Source organism: Nipponia nippon, unplaced genomic scaffold (genome assembly GCF_047370975.1).
Source record: "Nipponia nippon isolate SJK-2023a ecotype South Korea unplaced genomic scaffold, ASM4737097v1 scaffold_4, whole genome shotgun sequence".
Taxonomy (NCBI): Eukaryota; Metazoa; Chordata; class Aves; order Pelecaniformes; family Threskiornithidae; genus Nipponia; species Nipponia nippon.
The window spans coordinates 810331-834604 of NW_028262358.1; the positions used below are offsets into that span (position 1 = coordinate 810331).

General features: G+C 46.1%; 1 protein-coding gene across 3 annotated transcripts in view; it reads left to right on the plus strand.

Annotated features, from left to right (window-relative positions):
* The window catches only part of KIZ (kizuna centrosomal protein), a 48854-nt gene that overhangs the window by 10444 nt on the left and 14136 nt on the right, over positions 1-24274 (plus strand). For 2 of the 3 annotated variants that reach the window (XM_087774680.1, XM_087774678.1), the window contains exons 4-11: positions 1194-1287; positions 5663-6038; positions 8629-8878; positions 12885-13019; positions 14164-14328; positions 15644-15794; positions 19318-19477; positions 20491-20556. In XM_087774680.1, the coding sequence (XP_087630806.1) occupies positions 1194-1287; positions 5663-6038; positions 8629-8878; positions 12885-13019; positions 14164-14328; positions 15644-15794; positions 19318-19477; positions 20491-20556 (1397 nt within the window). The remainder of the gene's footprint in view (positions 1-1193; positions 1288-5662; positions 6039-8628; positions 8879-12884; positions 13020-14163; positions 14329-15643; positions 15795-19317; positions 19478-20490; positions 20557-24274) is intronic. The other variant, XM_087774679.1, reaches the window with a different exon arrangement.

Here is a 24274-nt window from a genome sequence, read left to right on the forward strand (position 1 = left end):
AGGTTACAGTTATGAAAAGCCCCCTTGTTGTGGATTGCATAAGAATTATGGAGCATGCAATCGTTTAATCTATCATGGAAGTACGCAGAAAGAAATTATTGCTATTTTTTTTTTTCCATAGAGAGAGAATGCCCTTTAGGAGTGCTTTATCATAACTATGTGCACAGTTCGTTATGCGGCTGTAGCTGACAGAACTTCTTTTGTTTCTGAAAGATTTGCTTTTTTCCCCCGGGTTTGTGTGTCTGCGACTTATTCAGTAATTTTGGGGAGTGTAAGCAAATTCACTTCAGCTTTCGGGGAAAATCCAGTAGTTACGTTTGAGTTTCTTTTGAGCATCTTTAATTCTCGTGTGGTTAGTTTTCGTTTCTTAAAATTTCATGTTTACAATTTTAAGAACAGCTTCCATTACCTGGGAAATAGCAGACTTGCTGAATGCACCACTGGAGTGAAGTGCAGAGCTGGTTAATTGTTTTAAAGATTTATTTTCATGCATATTACCTGATGCAGAATAGGTACTGAAGTGCTTTCATTCAGGGCCGATGTAACTTGTTATTGGGGTTTACAATTACTAACAAACAGGATTAATTATAGGTGCCGCATGTGCTTGGCTTTTAAGCAGTAGTCCTACTATGAATGCATTACATTTGGTCAATTAAACAATGTAGTGGAGGTGAAGGCGGTTTCTGCGGTTGTTTGTTAGCAGCACTACAGCAAGTTGCCTTTCATGCTGGGTTGCTCTTTATAACATCTGCCATATATTTTTCCTTATAATAGCTCAGTGAGTTGTAAGATGATGTATGTAAAACAAAAACAAATTCTAAAGCTCATCTCATCCGAAAGCAGCAGAGTCATTGTCTGGATACAGCAGAAGTAATTTGGCGTTACAGATACTAGTTGGGATGAAATAAATTTGAGTCAACAAGTTATTACTGTTTTGTAGGATTCTGAATTACGCGAATGAATAAATGCGTATTAAAAACCTGCAGAAGATTGTGTACAGGCCGCGTCATTTATTCAGGGGAGCGGAAAAATTAGGAGAAAAAGGGATCCCTGGCTTTTTAAATACAGTCCAAGTAAAATACGCTGCTAGGACGTTACATTTAAAAGTGCGCAATTTGCAAAGTAATATTTGTTCATTTGTGGCGGGGCTTTTTTTGGCCTTCAATTTTATGTAATGGATTTGTTCACGTTTAGGCATGGTATGGAAGAGAAATTAAAAGCGCGTTATCACTTCAGGAGGGTAACCCGTCCGCAGAAGGTGACAAGGAGGAAGAATCCAGCGAGCAGGTAATGCGGGGGAAGCGGCGGGGAACGCGGGTTATTGCGCTGATGTGCTCCCCTCCGGGCTGCTGCGGGAAGAGGCAGGCATTGCTCCGCGGCCTTCGCGTGGGGGTTTTTGCTGTGGCGTTTGTAGTGTGAAATACTGTTTAGTGCCCGAGTGAAGTAGGCTAACCTGGATAAAAAGTGCAATTATTTCAACCGAAGAACTAGAATTAAAAAGGGGGGGAACTGTGAGTGTTTCTGTTCATCTTCATGTTGGTTTTGAGAATTCCTGTGCTGAATAGTGTGAAAATGGTCTCGACCGAGGAGGAAATATTCTTAATGAATGATAGTTTTAAAACTGCAGCAGTTGATTCACATGGTGTATTTATAATTTTGTGCGTTTTGACCTTTTCTCAGAAGAAGCAAAAAGAGATTGCATATCTAAGTAACAGACAAAAAGACTGACAAGGAATACTTAAATATATTCTGCCATATATCTGCAGTAATGCAGGCTTCTAATCCCTCCTCCTATCTCCATATAAATGATACAGTTCAAGACCATAGCTGTTTTCTTCACTAAAAGCGGTAAAGCTCTTTTAGATGAAATGTCTAAAAACATCTTGTAATAACTTGGAGCATGCTGGCAAGAGTAGTCACTTGTGACTATGTGTGAAACCCCCTCAGCTAGTCGATATTGTAATAAGCAAAAATGGTAGCATCACTCCATTATTCAGAAAAGCCAACAGCATGCTTGTCCCTTAGGCTACAGCATTCATTAAGAAAAGCTTACTGGGCTGAAAGCTGGAAACAGATGATAACGGGATATGATTTTCATATTTAATGCATTCCTTGGAAGAGTATGTGTGCTGCAGATTGATAGAAGAATCAACTGCTACTTTACTAAAAGACTTTCTAGTTTGCCCTATAGCTACCGATGGAATCATTCAGCCAAGAAATTAACTTTTTCTCCTTTTACCTGCTTTATATATCTGCTAAGCAGGCTGCCTGGCTGCCAGTAAATGTTATTATGCAGTTAAATGTTTGGTGTTTAAGACTCTTATCAGAAAAGAAACAGAGGCCACACTATTTTGTTTTTATAGTAGGAGGAAGGTTTTCGGTTTTCTTTCTTCAGTGCATTAGCAGTCGTTAATCTGAGTTTATAGGAAGTTTTCCCCATAGATTAAAAAGTTAAAAACCTTGAATTTAGAGCATTCTTTAAACTGTAATATACAAAGCAATGAACCCGAGCAACCTTGACCTATATAAGGAGGCCTCCAGCAGTTTGCGAGTTATGTGTTTAATTCAGATGTACGTGAAAAGGTGAGTTTATTTTTGAATGCTGGATTCTTCAATTAAAAGCAGCCGGTGTTGGAGACGTGATTTCTAACCTATGGAAAACTTTACATAAATACTAGAACATCAAAGGCTTATGGTGTGCCTTAGATTTTTAAAAACTGCTAGCAGGTTTTGGACGGTACAAGAACTCGGTGCGTGCCCAAATATCTCACTTTATGTTGAATTACAGTTAATAGCTTGGTTGTGGACTCTTTCATCCTCTGTCCCCTTCTTTCTCCTTCTTGTCTCCCTCCTTAAATGCAAAGGTAACTTCAACTAAATTGTGCATCCTTTTGCCTTGCCTATGTGCTGTGTCTCAGATCGTACTCTGTAACTCCATTTTTTTTTTTTTTTGGACTGATTGTGCCCATTTCCCACCACCGTCACCTCGCTTAAAATCCGCTTATCTTTGCGTCCAAAATACGAGAGTTTGTTCTTGGCGATGTGGCACCGAGTCAGTCGTAGCGAGTACATGCGGTTAGCAGGTGGTATATCCAGGGTGCAAATCATCACAGCTTGGAACTGGTTTTATTTACCAGCACTGGTATCGTAATGGCTAGTCAGGATGCCAGTGATCGTGTGATAACCTCGGCAGTGATGCCTCTTGGAGACCAAGAAGGACAGTCACAGAACCCATCTTCTAGGGATGCTCAGTATCCCAGTGCCCCTAAAACACCGCTGTGAATATCTGGTACTTCTCTGAGCCATGGGATACGCGCCCTTTTGGACTCCCAATTTTTATGGGAGTCCTTAAGCTCAGAAATCATATACCCAAACAGCGTTTGTCTAGAAAACCACGATTCTCCATGGAGAGGACTTGAGCACCAGTCTTTTGAAGCCCGGTGTAACGGCGATCCGGTGTTCCAAGTTGGAGGAGAGGTCCCGTGCTGAAGAGGTCCTTCTCAGCTGGCAGAGCTGTATCCCCTGGTCTTCCGAAACCTTTGTGCAATGAAGTCTGCCTTCTTCAACTTCGAAGCACTTTCTTGCAGTCTTTTGAAGATTTTGGACTTGCGCATCTTGGCACTGCCCTGTCTGTTGGACAGAGGGCGCAGGGTACCCCCAGGAGCGCCTGCGGGTGGCGGAGCATCCCTCCCTGAGAAAGGGGGTGTCACCAGGTGACGGTCTGGGCCCTTTTGTAAGTTGTAACGGAAGGGATTTTTTTTCTTATCTTTGTTCCCTTCAAAGCGCTTTAATGATAATAAAAAAAGATTGTATTTGTTACTGGAGGAAGAAGTGGGGAGCCTGCCCTCCGCCACCAAAACGAGGATTATAAGTGTGCTTTGTGCAGAGACTTCATTTAACTCCCAGCTAGAGTGACATGAAGTTCAGTAATTTTGTTGACCGTTTTATGTAAGTCATCTACACGTTTTTACTGTTTTTGATGGTAAAAACGGTACCTAGACCAATGTTATCTGTCATGCTTTTGCTTTGCGAATGCAAAGGTGGTGAAGAGATTATTTTTGGTCTGCAATCAGAGAGGAGCTTGTTAGAGATGTGCGTCTGCTGTGACTGTGCCAAGCACTTGTACCTGTTTGAATTGCATTTGTTTTGGAACACTACATCCAGGAGCTGCTAAATCCATAAAGTACTTGCTAGATGCATTTTAAAGCAGCAAATCCAAGACCCGAAAAGTAATTAGGAGGAACCAGAGAGCAGCGGTGATGGAATAAGCTGTGAACTTAATCTTGAGTAGCAAACCTTTACTCCTTCTTAAAATAACTTCATGGCTTTTTGTTCTCTTTCTTGTTATGTGGAATTTGAGCTTTTTTAATGAAACTTGGGCACAGACGAGACAAGATGCCTTTGTTTCCTTTAAGCTGGGCTTGGCAGCTGACTTTGTATGGAGGGAAGAGGTCAGGCAATGAAAGAGAGGAGAGAGGTGTGGAGGTGACTGTAAATTGTCCTGCTGTGATTTGGGCCTGAAAAGCAAGCCCTGCGTAGTATGAACAATGGTATTACGATAGCTAATTTTGGCTTTGCATAAACTGGCGGTGACCTTTCAGTAGTCGTGGTGGCAGTAGCCACTCCTCCTAAATTGTTCTGATTGAGTAGGTTTACAAAGAAAAAAAGGCAAGTATTAAAACACTGGGATTTAGAAGCAGAGTGGTTATACTGTCGGAACTATTTTTATGCAAGTTCAACAGTTCTCGGAGGAAAGTGCTATTTAAAATGTTTCTGCTCGGTGCCCAAAGTTGCCTTGTGGAAAATGCGATTTCATCTCCGTGGTGTTAGCTGAGTAGTCGTTCTCCTCTGTGGTGCGATTTAGCAGGCAGGAAAGAGCAGAAGGAAGACAAGGAATACAGCGATTTCTGCCTCATTCTTACTTGCTTTGTTGACATGCGGTGAGCAAAGCTGGATATGTAGCCAAGCGAGCGATGGCAGATGTACGTTTCAGACTCTCTGGGGACCCGTCCTCGTCCCGTTGCCTCCTGGAGAAGACCACGAGAAGAGCAGTGGGAGGAGGCTGCTCAGAGCAGCTGCTGCGGGTGGCTTCCGAAGGGCCAGCTGTGCCACGGACACGCAGCGGGGCCCTAATGATCGGGTCTTGGCGTCGGGACGCTGCGGTACCTAAGCCATGGGCTACCAGCAGCTGTGCAAAGTCGTGCACAAGTAGAGCCCAAGGGTTCCACGCCAGTCAGTGACTTCAGGGTGTTTTCAGTGACTTCGGTGGGTAGATCTAAATATCATGCTTTGGTCCAAGGTCTTAAAAGCCTTTGCAGGGATCTAATCTTAAAAGTTGACCTGTTTGTAAAAACCAGTTACTGCTTAGATTAGTTTGAGTCCCTCGTGTATTTCGGTCCCTTTTAGTGGGGTTGGGGGTGCAGCACACTTTTGCCACCGGTTGTTTTGGCTCACGGAGCTTCAGTTGAGGTCCGGGACCTCGTTTTCACACTAGGACGCAAGAAATGCGTGCCAAGTGTTTGTGTAATAATAATACTATACAGAATACCTGGATTCTGTGACACTTTTCTCTCCAGAAACCAAAATGCGATCCTCTAGAAGCTCCATTTGCAATGCATTGCCTGTTTGTTTCCTTAAGCCATCTCCCACCTGTGTTTTTCAGATGCCGTGGGTTGGAAGACAGGCAGGAATTAGCACCGGGGCAGCCGTGCCAAGAGGACTGTATCATCCAGCAACAGCCTTTATGGGTCACCACACATCAGCCATCTCGGCTGCCGGAGGTTTGGGCGTGCAGCAGAAACCTCCCCAGCCCACAGAGGGATGCTCGGCACCCGACCCACCTTCGTGCTCTTCATCACTTGAAAGACTTGGTCCAGAGAGCAGAAGCGCTGATTTAGAGAGTGATGCATCAGTGGAGGGAGCAGCAAGACGTGGGGACCTGGCAGCCAGTGAGGAAGACTCCGAGCAGCTCATCTCCTCAGCATCTGATCCCGAACCAGCCGCCCCCGAGGAGGAACAGCCGCAGGGAAGCGTCCCAGGTACGGTGGGGCACGTGCCTGTCTGCCGCTGCCCGGCGCTGGGGCACGCTCATCCCACCCGCAGCGATGCCCACGGCTGCTGGTTTCCCCTATGTGTGTTGCACTCTGGTTGAAGCATGGCAGCACTCTTTTTCTTTTTCTCTTTTTTTCTTTTGACTCCGTTTTGGCCCTGGCCGCTCATCTGGACAGGCAAGGGCTTGCTGGGGGCCAAGTTTGTTCACGTTCGCTATTAGCAAGTGAAGATTTCTTCAGTGCTGTGCCCACGGTTGTCTTGAAGTAGTTTGAGCCTCATCTTAAGAGGTTTAATGTGAACCTGCTTCACTGGCAGTGTCACTTCTGTTTCAGGTTGATTTCCTTCTCCCTTGGATGCTTGTGCACAGTAGTTCATCCGCTTCTGAAAACGGGCTTTGGCAGTGTAGACTGAGGATCGGTACGTCCCCGCACGTGGCTGGATGAACTCCTACGTGGTGGAGGTTCTCTGCCTCGTTCCCAGCTTCCCTGAGACAGGCGGTGCAGGCCTCCCAGCAGAGATGCTCGTGCTCTGGGACAAGATGCACTTCCCTCGAAGGCTGTGTCCCGGCTTCCCAGCCTCTTTCTTTCTATTCCTTTTTTCCCCCTATCTTGGCAAAATGTGTTCTCTCCCGTTTTACTGGCTTGGTTACTTACTTTGAAGTAAGCTAATGGATGTGGTTTTGAAGTCGCAGTGACAAAGATTTGTCGCTAAGTAACAGTTTATTCCTTTTTTTAAGACCTTGCAGGAATACTCTCCCCTGCCTTGCCAGTTAACATAGCAGTTTTCAACTTAAGCTAGTTTTCCAAGCCCCATAACAATTGCTAAGATGGAGCTATTTATAATGGAAACTGGTGGCAACCCTAATGATGCAGGGGCTCCTGCTCCCCTGTAATGATCGTGGTTTTCTTTATAGAGGAAAGCTGGCATCCCCATCAGATGATCTTCTGTGCTACTTCTTGGGGTTTTTCTGGCATCCTCTCTTGAGGTTTTTTTTTCCATTCCTTTTTCTTTCTCAAAGGAATTTATTTGCCTCTCATTTTCTCTCATCTGATGCATTTGCCGCTTTTCCATTTTAATGAAAGCCTGTCCTTACTGGCACTGGAAGGAGAGCAGCTCAGCCTGGCTTACGTTAGCCCCGGGTTCTGCCTGCGGCTCCGCAGAGCGCCGGTTCCTCCCCGTGGGGACGGCTGAGGTGGCCAGCATCGTGGCTGGGACAGAAATACCCATTCCGTTTCTGGAATGCGGTATCTCTGCCTTCAGAGGAACTGTACAGTTGGGTCTAAATCAAAATGAGCTTTTTGTCAAACGGCACGGTAATCACCTCAGACCACCCGGGGGGCTTTTTATGCCTGTCTGCTGCCAAACGCGTGTTGCGAAGCGAGCAGGCTAATGCAGTCCAGGCTTGAATGTGTGGAGGGGACCGCCTTGTTCCAGCTCTCCTAAGCTTGACCTTCCACGCTGCAAATGATGGCAGCTGATGAAGACGCTTGGATGTGCCGTACCTGGAGCGAGCATGCGCTGCCTGCTCTGCTGCCTGCTCTGCTGCCTGCTCTGCTGCCTGCTCTGCTGCCTGCTCTGCTGCCTGCTCTGCTGCCTGCTCTGCTGCCTGGCAGTGGCAGCACAGAACGTAGGAAGTCACAAATCCCGTTTCCCCCAGGTTAATGAAGCAAGAAAATGGCCCCTTTCTCCCCACCCCCCCAAACTGGAGAAAAAAACCCTCCATGCCTCTCCATCCTCATTTCCCAGCGAGGGCAGTAGTGACATTTCTGTTGCACATAGCTGCTCCACAAATTTGGAAACAAGGCTAAGAGAGCCCCTCCTGGCACCAGCTACTGTTTGGCATAAACCTTAAGTGATTTGGTTCCAGTGAAACTCCGTGACCAAGACGAGCAGAAATGCTGGTGCTGTAGCGTTAGCAGGTGCACAAATGCTGGTTAATTTAAACCTGTGGTGAATTTTATGGAAAACTGGACATTTCTGTAGCAATACTAATTTGTTACAGCACTAGCTGGTCCATTAACTTTTGGCATTCTATGAAAAGATAAGTAGCGTGTATCTGTCGTCTTAGAAGCATGATTCAGCCCCATACTCTCCTCTTTTAGAGAAGGCAATTAACGTGCAGAGTTTAAAAGCCTCCAGGCATGTATTTCTTCTGCAAGATTTAAAAAAAAGTGTACAACAGTAGCCTCTTCAGGTGTGCTTTTTTCCCCCAAGAAAAGCTTTTTCCAGTTTTTCTGTTTCATCGTTCGTCTGGAGATGATTTAGTGAAGTAGCCGTCTTCATGCCAGCGATGGTTTTTGAGGAGTGCCAAGCATCTCCCATCCGCTGGGAGCTGCAAACCCAAAAGGCTGAGCCCGGAGCCTCCCCGCACTCCCCCTTGCGAGAGGAGCGCGGAAGGACATGGCCGTGGGCAGGGAAACCCACAGCCAAGGGAGAGCAGAGGGATGCTCCCTCGCATCTTAAGTGAAAGAGGTGAACAAACAGCATAGGTAATCTTAGTTTAATTCCCTACGCTACGATGTACTCCTTGGTCCTGCTAATGTTTGGGACTAATTCTTTTTTTTTTTCTTTTTACAGGACCAAAGCCTCACCTGAGTAACTGGGGGACTTGTAAGGAGGCGAGCTGGGAGAGCAGTGCTGAGCTCCCAGTCCCCGCGGGCGCCGAGGAGGTGATGCCGAGCGCTCCCGGCGTGCCGTGGGGAGCGGCCTCGCCAGCAGACGGCTGGGAGCCCGGCAGGGATGCCCACGCTGCGGAGGGCTCCCCGCTGCGGCCGCCAAACCCTCCCACGGCGCAGCAGGAGCCCTCGGTCAGCGCAGCACCAGACGGGTATGGCCTTACGTATTTTCTCTCTGCCGGTACTTGCTCGTTAGCGTGTGCTGTTTTCACAGCTTGGCTGATGCATGGCACTAAAGCTTGCACACAGATGGGCAGACTTCTTGCCTGTTGGTTTAGTGTCTCGCTACCTCTGTCCTAGTGGTTAAATGGCTTCAGGTAACTCATTCAGGTCGGACTTGGACAAGTTAGTGTGTTTGTTGTTAAAATGCAATAGATGTTCTTTAAACGTACACAAATCTTACTTCAGCAAGTTTATATAATAGTCCTTATAAATTACGAACCAGCATATTTTGTGTGGATTAAAATTTCCAGTTGGTTAATATTTCTTGAGCATTCCATTTGGAAAAAGCAGACAGAGAACAAGAGGAAGAACGAGGGAAGTGCGACACAGATGCATGGCTTGTCCGCTGCTACCGTGTGAAAGTGGTGGGGTTTTATTGCCAACAACTGCGGTACCAGACTATCAGCTGTAATACCAATCGCAGCCTTTCTCCTGCCCGCTCTCCCTTAGCAGCACGCTTCTGTTTCCTTGTCCTTCGTACCCTCAACACCCTTTTCCTTCCTCACCAGCGTTTCCCTGCCCCCAGTCACAACAGAAACATTGACGAAAGCCTTTTCTGCAGGCACGCGCTGTATCCCAGCGGGCGCTGCTCCCCTTGGGTCTCCTTGTGCGGGCACTGTTCCCATGCAAAATGCTCCTAGCTGGAGCAGTTAATGAAATACTAGGTACGAGGTGGTTAGGTGGTGGCTGTATGTTGGGGAGAGCCCACCTATGCAAGAAACCAGCATTTTTACCCCTGGAGAATGAGGAGTACTCTCTTGCTGGTTGGTTTTTGTTTTGTTTTGTTTTGTTTTTTTCCCTTTTTGGTTGTTTGCAGCTTTTTAAGGTGCTTTAACGCATCTATTCTTCCTACGTTCATGGTCATGTCGTCTTAGGTACTGATTTCAACATTACTTTGTATTTTAATAGATGACAGTTGAGCAGAAACTAGTGGCCATCAATATACACTTGTGTAACTTTATCATTTCACATCTGCATCAGACTGTTGCTTGCTATGGAAACATTATCTAATTTACATCTAAATAGCTTTTACCCAGGGTTTTTTTGTAAAACACCTGTTAATCATAACACTTTGTAGGGAAGTTGCATAGAATGCCTGCCTTTGCTAGAGAAGTCATAGCTGAGCGATGGTAATTTAACCTTTTGTTCTCTCCCTGTCGATGCTAGTGATGCCTCGCTGTTCATAAACCGATGAAAATGCTGTGCAATGCTCTTGAAGCCCAGCTAAATTATACGAAAGGTTTCACTGCTCGCATTATCTCCGGAGCACGACTGAAACCACAGCGTGGAGGCTTCCTCTCGCATTATGCCAAGCTGAATACCTCCGTTTCTCAAGGCCATGGAAGTGGGATCGCCACTGTTGGCTGTTTCCGCAGAAAAGATACAAGTTTTAATTTGTTTTACCTGAAAATTAAAAGGTAGATGAAGTTTCAAAAACGGCAGCCACGGAAGGTCTTGTGGAGGTTTGAGCAGCCTTTGCCATTGCTGCGCTTACAACCAGGTGGGCTTTCCGAGTCCGTCTTTCCAATGCACGTGAAATGCAGCGTGCCCGCTCGAGTCTTGCAAAATAATTCATGAGCTGAAAATCTTGGGGAAAAGTGTCCAAGCAATTAGTACGTGAATTTCAGTTATATAAATTACACAAACAACGAGTATGCAACTTTTTCTGGTCTGAATGCCACAGATTCACGGAATAAATAATATCACAGGTCTTGCGATGTCCCTTCGGCCCATGTGTTTTTCTCTTATGAAATTCCTATGCTGGCTGGAGAAATATGCAGAAATTTTGCAAAACTATTTATATTTGGTGGCCTAAATTAAAATACCTGTAGCTTGGACTTTCCCAGTGCCGCGGTGGCGTGGCTGTGGCATCCGAACAAAGTACCGTTCCTCGCCTGTCGTCTTTGGGCCATTCGTACACTTTTGGTGTCTTATTTGAAGTTAGTGCGAGTGATGGAGGGGAAAGGAGCTCTCGTGTGCGGGGATCATAGCTCACCCGAAAGGCAAAACAAAGTCCTTGTTGCGTGTCAGGAAGCCACAAGTTTATATTTTTGGAGAAAACGCCTTTCCTACCTTACGGCGGAAATACCATTGACTTTTTTTTATTAAGTTTTGGGTTTTTTTCCCTGCAGTAAACGTTTGCAGGTCATATTTAACCTCTGGGTGAGTTCAGCCTAATTTCAAACTGCCTTTTCCAGCTAGAGGAACAGTTATCATGATAACGTTATCAGGCTGTTAACCAAAGAAAGGTGATGTTGCTATGAAAGGTTATTTGGCGTAAGCTTTGTGCCTCGGTCGCAGTTTGGTGGGGTGCTGCCATTTTGCTACCTTATTTTCTAAAAATCACCATTTTTAATAACTAAATTCCGTGGTTCGGGGCACTGCTGGGTGGGTGTGTGGATCAGAGGTTGTGCACGCACCCCTTCAGGCTCGTCGCGCCAGCTCAGACCCGTGCAAGAGCCTGGTCCGTGTATTTTTCCGTTCGGGTCCGCGGCCCGGGAGCCCGCATTGAGCGGGGGCTTGCCCGGCTTGTTCCCAGTGGTGCTGGAAAGGCACCCGATTTCCCCTCCCGCCAGATGAAGCCACCCGATAGCTCCGGTCCTTGGCTGCTTGGTGCCGGTCTGAGCTGCTGAACCGGAGGTGAAAGGCTCCGTATCCTCTTACCATTCCTTACAGCACCCGGCCTTTTCTTCAGGGGCTTAAACCCGGGGAGCAGGAGGGGGGAGAGGGTCTCGGAGAATTAGCGCGGAGAAAGATGATGACTATTTTAAGGCCTGTGCTGAGGGGGTGGAAAAAGGCAGAGCTTATGCCTGTGCTGCTTCAGCTGCATTGAAGAGGACTTAGCACAGATGGATTGTGCATTACAAAATGTAACACATAATTCAAGCTGTCAGCTTAATCAGACTGTTTCCAGGAAGCAACCTGTAAAAGAGAAGGACCTCTTGTTTGCTGACCTCTGATCCGTAGCCTGCTGCAGATTGTCATACATTTTGTTTTTCTTTATGTTGGTGTCCCTTCCTTCCCCTTCCCTTTTTATTATTGTATCCCTCTCGAGTGGCACCCTGGAAGGACCACCCAGCGGGAGGAAAACAATGGGAAACGAGCCGGCCGCTAAAATACAGGGTTTGTAAGACTGGGGGAAAAGAAAAAGTACTGTTTAACTGCATATGTGATCTCCCTGGTATTGTTTTGCTTATTAAATGTCTAGGAAACTCGACTAAATGCATGGCAGCTCCCACTTAATTGTTCACTGTTGCCCAACAGTCCGATGGAAAACACAACTTTCGGTGTAGCTTAACATGATCGCAGAAATGATGCGAGTTTTCGTGCACAGAGCTTTTCACTTGAGGGAGCGTAAACCAAGGTTAACCGTATAAATGTCAGCTTCTACATATGGGGGGGGAAAAAAAATATCTTTATTTTGCCGGTGGGGCTCTGCGGGCGCAGGCCCAGCTGGGGCATTGCTGGGGGAGACCTGGCCTGGAAAGTCCCCAACAAAGCCGGCAGCCGGCCGGGACCTGAATAGCCATTTACACCTCTGTTCAAGGATTAGCCTGCTGTATTGTTTCAATGTTTTAAGTCCCGATTTGCATCATTATAGAGGTGCAGCTTCATCAAAACCCCTCTGAGTCCCAGCTATGTCCCCGTACCTGTAGGTGGTCACCAGATTTATTCTGATTGTGGAGGTGAAGGAATTAAACTGCTCAGGGCAGGGTAATTTCAATGCAGCATCTCAGGCCTTGGCTGATCTGTGGATGGTTTGTTTGCTCGTGTGCTTTTTTTCTTTCCACGGAGCTCAAGCAATGCGGTTCTTGCTGTTTGCTTTGAAAAGCTAAAATGAGGGTGTTTGTTTTTCCAACTGGTGTGATGGGAATGCGTTTAAAATACCTGTCGCAGCTCAGGTCCCCTGAAGCCCTGTTTGCGCTCCGTCCGCAGGCACCGCGGGACGCTGGCGGGACTCTCCCGTGCGCTGCAGGTGATAGAAGACGTGGCGGTGAGGACGAGCCCCCAGCACCGGGCGCTGTACCAGGGCGAGCACGCGGGGACGATGAGGATGGCGGAGCTGCTCAGGTTAATGCCGCTTGCCTGCGAGCTGCCTCTCCTCTCCGCTGCCCTCGCAGAGCGGGCAGCAACCGGGGAGGAGGGCAGTGCTGCCTACGCCTAACCCCATCCCCTCGTTCTTGTTTGCTCGCTGCCGTACATCCAGCGTAATGCTTGTAATAATTTTGTTGTTGATTGCTTACATGCTTCTAATTGAATTCAGGTGAGCAATGGCGAGAGGCTGTTACCGAGCAGCTTTGCAGGAGCCTGTTGAGATTTGAGCCGGGGTCCTCGCTCTTGCGGTGACAAATGGCCGGCGCAAAGAGCAAGCGGGCTTCTGCAAACAAACATTGCTAGTCGCTAAGAGGCCTCCCCGCCCTTCCACCGTTTTAATGTCATCGGAGAGCTGAAATATGGCACTTAGAAGCACATACGCAAATTACTCCAACAAATACTCTCCTAAACATAGCACTTTTTGCAGCCTTGCTGCACAGATCCCTTAGGTGAAGTAAATACTTATTTCCAAGAATGAGAGCATCCCCTTAGCTAGTAATACTAACATGATTTACTGAGGTAGACAACAATAATCAGAAAAATAATTTCTTCTTTGAGGTAAAAGAGCAAAGAGAATCACCAAAACCCACATGTTAACAAAACCGGGGCAGAGAGCCCTTGCTGTCCCTCCACAGCATCGGCTCTTAATTACCAGAACCGGGAATGGCTTTGTCGTTTTATTTAAAATTATATGTCAGCCTCCACGTACTCGGATTCTCGTAAGCACCTGATGGTTAGAGGAGGAAGGGCTGCCAAACCGACCTGGCCCCTCCAGCCTGCCACTGGAGATGGGTTCCTGCGACACAACCGCTTTGGCCACGGCACAGCCGGGGCTGCCCGCCCAAGAAGCGGTTTCACCGAGCGGACGTGCCCAGGTTCCTCTCTCCCTGTCAAAAAGCAAAGGTGTGAGATGAAACCTGGCGTTTGGTAAGCGCTGGGTTCGACCTCCCTGTCCTCTTCTGCATCTTTTGCAGAGAGCATGACGGATGTTTGTCCCTCTGGGCTGTCCCCCCGCTTATCCCATTAGCCAGGAGAGGTGTTACAGATTTTGCCTCTGAACTGATGCTGGCTGGCTGGGCTTTAAATAAACGTCGCGTGTAATACCTGCTTTATTTTGTAGCTTTTGTAATCAGGCCGGCGGTCTGACAGAAGACGACCTTGAAGCATGCGAAGCAGTTGTCCTTCATCAGCTTCGGGCTTTATTACAGAGCGTGCGGAATGGCTGCCTCCCACCTGAGAAACCACTCGATGCTAAAGGTAGAGCGGTGGATGAAAAGCAAACCAGGTATCGCAGACACAAAACTTGCATGTGGGTGTGATTAAAATTCTTCTCTTTCCTCCCCAAGTCTGCTCTGCCTCTCCGGTGCAGAGAAGGCAGACCTGGGGCCAGACCTCCGATCGCACTGGAGAATAAAGACTTCTGAGTGCTGATCTTTACGCATTTCGGCAGCAGCCCTGCGACTCGAAATGAGAACATTAAGCAAATTCATTTATTTTCCTTTTCATTCACTGACGGTGAATCTTATTCCGCCGGGCAGCGCTCGGGCCAGGTCCCCCCATCTCGCCCAGTCCACAGCATCTCCCGCCCCAGGCTGCTCTGGCAGGGAAGCAAACGTATTAACTTCAGAGATCTCTTAGCCAGTAATTTCTGTGATCTTCAACACGAGTCTCGGGCACGTAAGGATGGGGAAGGTAATTTTGAGAAGTAAATTATTTTTTCTGTGAAGCAGAAGATGCATATAGCCTTTAAAAACAATAAACTGCAGTTATTCAAAATGGGTTTTTTTCTTTCCTGTGCGTATGCCACAAGGACAAGCGAGAATTGATTTTTTTTTTCTTTAGGTCTCTTTAATACAGTAATGAAAACAATTTCCATTCTTTCTTACTTAGCTTCTGTCTAGACCTTCCTCCCTGTTACAGGCTCAGCAATGCTCAAGTGTTAGCGGGATCGGGGCACTTGTGAGCGCTGAAGAATGGTCTATTTAACTATACCTGGTTCTCCTGTCGAGGCTGATATGCCTGCGAGCACTAATACGTTGTTGTATTTCCTGAATGGTTTCTTAGGGACAAACACTCGTGGAGTTAATTGGAATTCGCTCCTCTGTTTGTGAAACTTCATTGGAGCAACTGGAAAAACAAACATCTTTGGCAAACAAGATTGCAGTATTTTTATTTTCTGCGTTAAAAGAAAAGGCACTTTTGCTCAAAAATAATAAAAAGAATTCGGGGGGGGGGAGGAAGACAAGTGTGGGGAAGTGGGTGCCCAGCAGAGTGCCTGATGGAGTTGATGGAGTGAGGTCTGCCCAAGACTAAAAAGGTCTAATGTCCCTGACCCCGAGTCTCAGGACGGACCCAGGGGACAGACGTGATGCTGATTGCCCCTGCCTGTCCTCCCCACGTTTGCAGAAGTCACGAGTGACTTCTTACCTTTTCCACTTTGGACATTTTTAAAAGAAAAAGTGGGAATTAAGGGTGAAATGCGTGATGGCTTTTCCCGCTGCACGTTGGCCCGCTTGTCCAGACGAATGAGTAGCAGGGCACCTCCGCGAGTCTCGTGTACGCGGGGTGTCCCGCTAACGGCGCTTGGGTTTGTTTCTCAGGCCAGACCAGCAGTGGGACGTGGACATGCTGCAGACTTGCTTGAGCAACCATGCCTCGTTCTTGAAGAAGCACCAGGTTCAGCTCACGGAAGAGGTGGCGGAGATGTTTGAAAGCCTGCTGGTTTCCAGCAAGAACGCGCAGGACAGCCAGGTTGGCACTTGCATCTAATAATATCTAACTCAATGACACCTAGAGACTAATTTGCACCGTTAAGGCGAGACGGGCCCTGTGCTGCTAACGCGTTCTGGTGTGTGGGCTTTAAAGGGAATGACGAGCAGTCTGTGTTCATTAATCAGCCTTGGAGATGGTCAGGAGGTGGGTGAGGAGAGAATACGAATTCCTCAGTTGTCTCAGGGCAAACACGTACAGCGCTTCATCCCGCGAAGCAAACAGTCTCTTTAAGGTCTCCAGGAGGGTGTCTGTTTTTCACCCTTCAAACCAGTTATTTATTTAAACAAGCTCACACGTTTGCTGTGGTGCGAATTTATCACAAGGCTTATATCATCTGTCTTTCTCTGTGGCTCAGTAGCTTTTCATCATGAATGATGTATTTCTTTTTTTTTTTTAAAACAGAGTTATGTTTGGTACGCTGAATACGCAGAGCGTTTTACAAATAGTAGCGTGCTCGGTTTTTTTAAAACGTTAATGCAAAAGGTTATAAGCTAACTCCTTCAAAAAATAAGAAAAAAGTTGGCATTCGGTATACCTGCGAGTGTCACGACCTCTTTTGCTGCAAACGCAGAGCAGGCAGCCCGCGGGGAGGGCAGGCAGGGCCCCGCTCCCCCCTGCCCCCAGCTGCAGCCGTGCCAGGAGAGCTGGGACTCTGGCAGCGGGGTGAGGTCCCAGCCGCTTCTGCACCGCCCCTGCGGTGGGAGCGGGGAGGTCTGCCGGGCAGCCCGCCGGCAGCGAGCCGGCCCTCTGCTCTGCTCCAAAAAATATGGGCAAAAAGATTTTTTCCTCTAATTTTTAGCGAGAAATTAAAAGGCCGTTTGAACTGCTTTGCTATATTTGAGTTTTAATAGCATTTGGAACAAATAATGAAGATGTAATACTTTAGTCAGTTCAGTAATAGCCAGGGTAACTTCTTTTTCTGTATGCGGATAAGTAATTTGTATTCCGTCCTTAAAACATTCAGGCAAGTGGAAGAGATGAGCAAAGAATGTATCATCGCGCTGGTGACAGATAAACAAATACCGTACATAAATTTATAATTGCGTGTAAAAACTTTTACAAAGTCAAAGCTCAATAACACAAGCTTTATGGGCGAATATATGCAGTAATAATCTGTTTATTGCTCCATGTTACTGTGGCCCACACATATGCATTTAACATTTAATTACCTGTTAAGTGGATCCAGTCAATTAAATGTAACGCCAGGATGCATCCCCTACTCTGAAACACCTTCTTTCCAAGCAGGCTGCACAGAGAACAGGATCAATATAAATGACACAACGTGCACGCACAGGAACAGTTGCTTTACCATAAATATGTGTATAATGTAGTAGTGAACTCATAAGCGATCTGTACCTAAGGATCTTAAATATTTTATGACTGCAAAGTTTGAATTTTGGGCCCATGTTCAGGACTTCTTTCTCTGAGGGCTTAAAGATCTGTCAGTAACGCCACGGGGCGATGGTGCTGTACAGCCAGGCAGCAGGGTGGAGGTGCGGGAGGGAGCTCTGCGCTCCTGACCGTACAAACAGGCCTGTCAAGTCTGCCAGCTCCATCCCCATCCGCACTCGTGCTCCACGGAGCTTTGGGGATGACCAGCAGCAGGTCCGCCTTCTCCTCCAGTGCCTTCAGCACCTCGCCCATTCCAGTGGTCCATAGATCTGGCTGTCCACCTGCCTGTCTTCTCCTCGTCTCTTATCACTAAATTATGTCTGTCTTCTGTTCTCTTAGATCTTACTATCAGTTTTTTCTCTTCTCTCACGGATCTCCCCCATTATCCCTGTTAAGAAAACTGGGTGTTGTTCCTGTGGACATGGGACAGCCACAGAGAGCTGGCGTGGTAGGAACGCCTCTTCTGGGCAGTGGGACAGTCTCTTGGCCGTGGAGGCCACGAAACCCAGTGCCCTCTTCAGCCAAGTTACGCTCCTGTAAGAATGAGACCCGCGTGGCTCCTGCAGCACGTCGGATGTCTTCACGCCTTGATGGAGACGTCGGACCTTGGTCCCTGTGACTCTGCGTGCCGAGCTCTGGTTCTCCTGGCGGGAACCCTCCTTCTGCCTGGAGTAATTCTGGTGTTAGAGTTTACATGGATTGCTTGCGTTTGGTGGTGGTGGGTCGTGCCTATTTGGATGTGAGGTGATACTGCAAATAGGTAAACAAAGTACTTCTGGTGTGAGAAATCCACACTGAGATGAACTGCTACGTGGCAATTAATTTCTTTCCAGAGTAAAGCTTTCCCAGTCCTGCCTGTAAGTTAAGGCATTCTTTACATTAAGAAAACGAGACTTAAAATCCCCGTTTTCTGGATGAAGTAGCAGCTTGCTCACACTGGTTTTGTATGGAGACTTCCCCTATGCAACTTTAATAGAAAGAAAAAAATTCGGTGAGCTACTTGCCTAAGACTGAAAAGTTGCCATTCTGGGCTCCTGAATAAATATGGATTAATGAGGAGGGGGCAGATGCAGGCGAATAAAATTTTTTTCATGAGTCCAAAATGTTTTAGCTTGAAGCTGTTCCATACTCTCAGGTCAGCACATATAAAATAAGTGACGAAACCCAGAGTTCTCTCCGAGGTGTCGGTCCTCGTTGCTGAAGGCTTATTGTTTTATGAAACAATTAGATAATTAGAGCAGAAAATCTAGCAGATTTTAAGGACTCAAGTCCATATTTTGTGGTACAAAATAAAACCAAGAGGAACAGCCTACAAGTAAAGGAAAGAGGAAGGATGCCCAAAAAGCCTTTGCTGCTCTTTGTGAAATAATAAACGCAGGCAGGATGATTTCACCTGCTCTCAGAAAGAGCTTTACAAAGCCGCATGCAGGTCGATGGTAACCTAAGAACTGCTTGCTTTATTTTAAGCCTGCTTTTAACTCAGCCGTATTTATGATACATTCAGCTCCCTATATAGGTACTGGCTTCCAACTTAATTTTTTGCATCAAAAATACATTTAACTACGGAGGTCTGGGTAGTGCTGCTGCAGAGGGCTGCATGCCCAGGCTGGAGAGAACTAACTTTGCGAGCGTGCAGGAATAACACGGATTACAGTCGAAACAGCCTGGGCAAGCTGTGCGTCGGGTTCTCTGCCTTCGGGTTCATCGGTCGCGGTGGCGTTTGAAGCTGCAGCTATTGCTAACGCCGTGGTTAACTTGCCTTATTGCTGCCTGCCTGAAACGGAGAGATCTCTGTTCGGTCCGCTGCTGTTGCAGCGTATTTGATGCACCCTTCTGTTTTGCCTGCCCTGAATGGGTGAGGCAGGGAATACCGACAATTTCCAGAAAACCTAGCGATTAAAAGAATAATTCAAAGTTCGTGTTACTTCAAAGCAGAATGCAATTCCTGAGCTAGCACTGGCTTAACTCCGAGGTAATTTAACATCTAACAAAAACACCCTGGAAACAGATTACACCGTGAAGTATAGATTAGCCTAAATGTATGTTGGAAAACGCTCGAGACGAAGGATAATAGGGCTGCAGCTATTTTTATTTTTTTTTAATGCTGCAGGCTCTACCGGTGTTGAGAGAGGTCCTTCCAGAAGAGTGTGGGGATAGGTCATCTGTTCAGAGTAATGAATCATCTTACAGCTTGCCATCGATCCCAAACGACGGCAGGGAAATAAAGCAGGCAAAACACGCTCCCCAGCTCGCCGGCGCGGGAGAACAAGGTAACAAGTGCTAAAAGGTCCGGCCGTGCGCTCAAAGTTATTGTCCTTCTCTGTATGTATGCGTTTTCTATCCAAATCTGCAGGGGACTGTGTTATAGCGACTGGCAAATTAATGGATATTTGCAATGAACTTGGGGGGATTTTCCTAAACATCTCGGTATCGGTTATCATTCTTGGTACTTCTTAAAATGACTGATGCCTATTGTGACGATTTTTTTCTGCAGGAGTAGAAAAGCAAGCCTTGTGGCCGTTATTAAAAACAGATCTATAGGCGTGCATGTATTTAAAAAATGTCTACTGTTTAGAAACTGTGGGATATATTCGTTGAGTTTTATTATAAAGCCAGATCGCAGAATAAATTTTCAAAACTAAAAGGGTTCATGCTGAGAAAGGTGTGCGGTGCCATTTCAGAGCCTAGGAGGCGAATGTGTTTGTGAAAACCCAGTTAATTTCTTTAGATAAGGAAGTAATATATTAGTCCGGCATAATAACCAGCACCAGCAACTTGCTCGGTCTGCTCTCGGAGCATCCCTTACATCAAAGTCCAGAAGAGACAGGCAATTAGGTTGCAATGCTCTTTACACAGCAAATGTAAACAAACTGCTTTAGGCCTCCTAAATTCACGCGACTTTTATCCGCGGAGGAGACGGAGACTTTGATTTAAACTAATTTTCCGCGGTCGCTATGATATACGCTGCTGCTGTCGGGCTGCCGGACGAGATCGCAGAGTTACTGTGGGTTGTTTGTTTCCTAAATCCCATTGGGTCTTAAATAATTTAAGACATTTGGTTAGCTTGTCCTTTTCTCTGGAAGCTACAGAGAGGCAGGGTAGCCTTGCATGCGAGGAAAGTTCACAGTAGGCGCCTCTTTTAAGGACGGTAATGGATAGTTTAGATCAATAAACAAGAGATAACAAAAGTGAGAAATTAAAGGGAGTAGGGCTTAAAAGCAAACAAACCAGTCTGATCACTGCGACTTTGAAATGTGTTTCATTATGGTGTGTTCACATCCAGAAGTCACAAGCTGGTGTGAAGATGAGAGCAAGGAAGAAAGCACGGTCGAAAAGATTCCTATTACAGGTAAAAGTAATGGCTGCATATTAACCTCGAATCCAGTATTCGACTTTATTATATAATCAAAACACGGCATTTTAGTGGTTTGGGTCCACTAATAGTGAGTAAATTCAGCTACTACATACTGAGCACAAAGATTAAACGCAAGATCATAAAGTCCGCGCTTATGTTAACGTAAACTAAGATGGAAAATAACAGCGCCTATTTAATTCCTTGTAATCACGTTGTACATTTAAACCATGTGAATATCCTGTCATTTAGCCTTTCAGGTCCCGGTATCAGTGTTACAAAGGTCAGTCTCCATGGGGAAGATCCAGTAATTATATGGCAAACTACAGATGTTTCCGATTTGATTCTTTTCTTTTCTCGAGTAATTGAATGTGTATCATTAGAATAAGCACAGGGAAAAACCCCGCTAGCCGGGAAGCCGTGCCTTTGCCTCTGTCACAAAAGCTGCCTGATAACACCAAATTTTTAGCAATAAGGTTTTATCAAGACGCGTTCAGATCCTCCCGCAGCAGCTGTAGGAGGCTTGCTTAGGATCCCCGAGATAGCGCTGCTTTTCGGTCCGGGGGTATCAATAACGCATTAGCATTCAGGGCAGGGCTCTTTGCAATGAGCCTCAATTTGCTTTTGCCTGATTTTGTAAAGTGGTGGGCTGCTTCCTTATAAATTTTGATGTTTGGCTAAATATTTATTTATGCAGGTGTGCACTCCGACAGAAAGGTGCGAGGGCAGCTGCTTATGCAACGCTCGCTGCTGCTTTTCTGCTCTTTTACGGCTTCAAAATAACCTGTCTTTCGGAGAGCAATTCATTTCTCTACAGAGGTTTTCCTCTGCTGCTTTTTGAGCCTAATTTGCAGCTGAAATATAAAAATGTGCTTCTTGTATTCCCGAATTATACTGCAGCAATAATATTCCTGTGTTAGCCCAATAAAACTTAGATCTTTTTTTTTTTTTCTAGAGAGTAGAATGCTTTCCATTTTCCTGCTTCTTAAAATGTCCCTCAGTCACACATGGCAACGTATTTTAAAACGAATTGCATTGATTTTTCAGAGGAATTAAAAGCCACTTAAATCTTTTTCATGAAACAAAACACATTTCTCCTTTGAAAATTAATCTAAAATTTTGCAAGTCTTGGGATTGGGTTGATTCTGTTCGTAATTTAAGAGGATTCAAATTTGAGGATTGGGGCTTAAGTTCCCTAAACTGCAGAGAGTGCCAGCAAGAACAATGCCAGGAATGGTGACTCCCTCCAGCTAATGCCATCACCGACACTATTTTTTTTTTTTTTTTTTTTTTTTTTTTTACGGAGAATGCAGACTTTTGAGTTTGGATCTTGGTAGCTGCCAGTGCTTTTGGGTTGCTTCTCCCCACCCTGAATTTTACGACTTACCAGGACTGGTTTTAGCTATGGTTTTGCATACAAGTTTGTCGGGGAATTCTCTGTTGCAGTTTTTCCTGCTGGGGACCCCGGCGGTCTGTGCGGCTGGTCGCTGTGTTCGATGTCAGCGAGTCAGACGCCAAGGCACGGTGGACGTGCCCCCTCCCTCCTTCTCCCGGAGCCGTCTTGCTGAACGGGCGTGCCGATACTAATGCTTCCTATTTGTAAAAAATGCTGAGAGCTCTAGCCTAGCCTAAACACTGAAACCAGTAACTGCAGCTTAAAATCCATTCTTTCCGAGTCTGCTTTATGCACTGTTTCGGTGCAGTGTGTTTCCAGTAGGAAGCGGTCGCGTTGTCTCTAGGAGTGAGGCTTTTCATATCTCACTTGAAAGCAAAGTTGCTCCTTTCAGATGCGATTCATCTTCAGCCCATGATCTTCTCCGGGCTTCTTGTTCTCCTCTGGCTCCTCGCCCCTCCAGCCTGTCGCTTTCTTCCTTTTTGCTCATCGTTATTTGCTGTAGACTGTGGCCCTGGAGCTCGGAAATCATTCTGTGCCTAAAAGAGAGGTGGCATCTCTGTGCGCCGTCTTTGGGGCTCAGATGACTTGTTTGAGGGTTTGGCTTTATGGTTTTAGATGAACTGGTATTTCATGTCCGTTCTATACGTGATCATTTTGCTGTACAACTTTCTCTAAGCTTTTAAGGGATACAGATTTCGGGGTTTTTCAGTACTTGCTGCATTCCTTAAGGGCTTTAAGTGTTGGTTTGAAACACTGGAAGCCTTGGGGCTTTTGGGTTTTGATGCACTTCGTTGTGGATGGATGGATGGATGTGCTTCCAAGCAGTCTTCTGTACAAAGACTTCTCTAGTTTTGTAAACCAAATTTTCTAAAATTTTCTATTATGTCTGTTAGAGAAAAAAAGAACCAAAATATTTATTTACTGTAATATTCTGTAAATATTCCAGAAACATTTGTATTTTCTCTTTAATGCCTGGAGGGGAGGAAGGAGATGGCTGCGTGGCGTTGGGGAGAAGGGCTTTGGAGGCGTCGCTGGGGTGGTGTTGGATGTCCCTTAGAGACCGCCTGTGGCGGTACCTGACACCGCTCGCGCAAGGAGCTCCTCTGAGCGCCGGCTGGGACTGAAGCGCCTGCTGAGCTGTCCCCCCGGCAGGAGACGAGCGCTTCCCAAACCCGCAGTCAGCCGGGGGCGCGCGTAGCCCAGCGATGGTTTCTCTCCTAGAGCCTTGGCCTAAGCTTGTGGAAGGCCACGTTGTGATAATTGACTTTAAAAGGATTATGTTTGGTGTTACGGTCTCGCCCAGAGAGAGTTAGCTATTAATAGCAATCTCATTTTATACCAGGTTATATGAGGATAGAGGAGGATATGTGGACCCGCTCTCATTTTCTTCATGGATGCTTTGCTTTTTATCTTGGGAAGACACGTAAAAGAAATTGTTCGGCTTTTTTGCCGTTCCTGAGGTAGGCAAATAATGCGAGACTAAAAAGAAAGGGTAAAATCCATTATTTTTTGTTTTGCTGGATGACTGTTTAAGAGTCTCGTTTATGAGTAGGAAACTGCTGATTTTATTGAAGGGGCAGGTTTGTTAAATCTTTAACAAAACCAGATTCTCTCCCTACCGTTCATTGACGTCTTTGATTTAAATAGGCATTAAAGCTATAAGCATTTGAATAAAAATGGCATTACTTCTCCACTCATCAGGCTTCACTTTCACAACATCTTGAATGTCACCTTCCAGCTACTCTCCAGGTATAAAATCTCTAATGTGGAAATAAGGAGGAAAAACCCTCTTAAGAAAAAAAAAATTAGCCCTTCTTTATATATCATGAGGGAACATGAAAGAGCACAAATCCAATCCTGCTTTCCTTTTTAGGTCACCTTTAATGAGCCAATAATCCTGCCAACGCTTTTCCCACGCCCACGCGTCCTTCGCGGTGAGGTCCTCCTTTGAGCTTGAAGTTAAAAGGTTCCCGAGGTTCCACTTGGAGTGCACTAATAAAGGCATTAATAAGTCTACCCAACTTTTCGCTTCATTTGATATCAACCCATTCACAACTGCTCTTACGAAAAAAGTTCATCTGTACGTGATTAATCGCTACTGCGGTGGTCTGACGGAACTACCTTGGGACAGCGTAACACTGTACGTTGTGCTTACATTAGTTTGTGTTACGTGCTGCAGTAGGTGATATTTCACACCGCTCAACTTAAGTTCCTGAAAGACCCCAGAGTCTTTTTATGGTTATGAATTCTGGGTGAAAATTCTTCTTCGGCCTTTAAACAGAGGCAGCAGCTTCTAGAAGTATTCTCACTGGGTGGCTT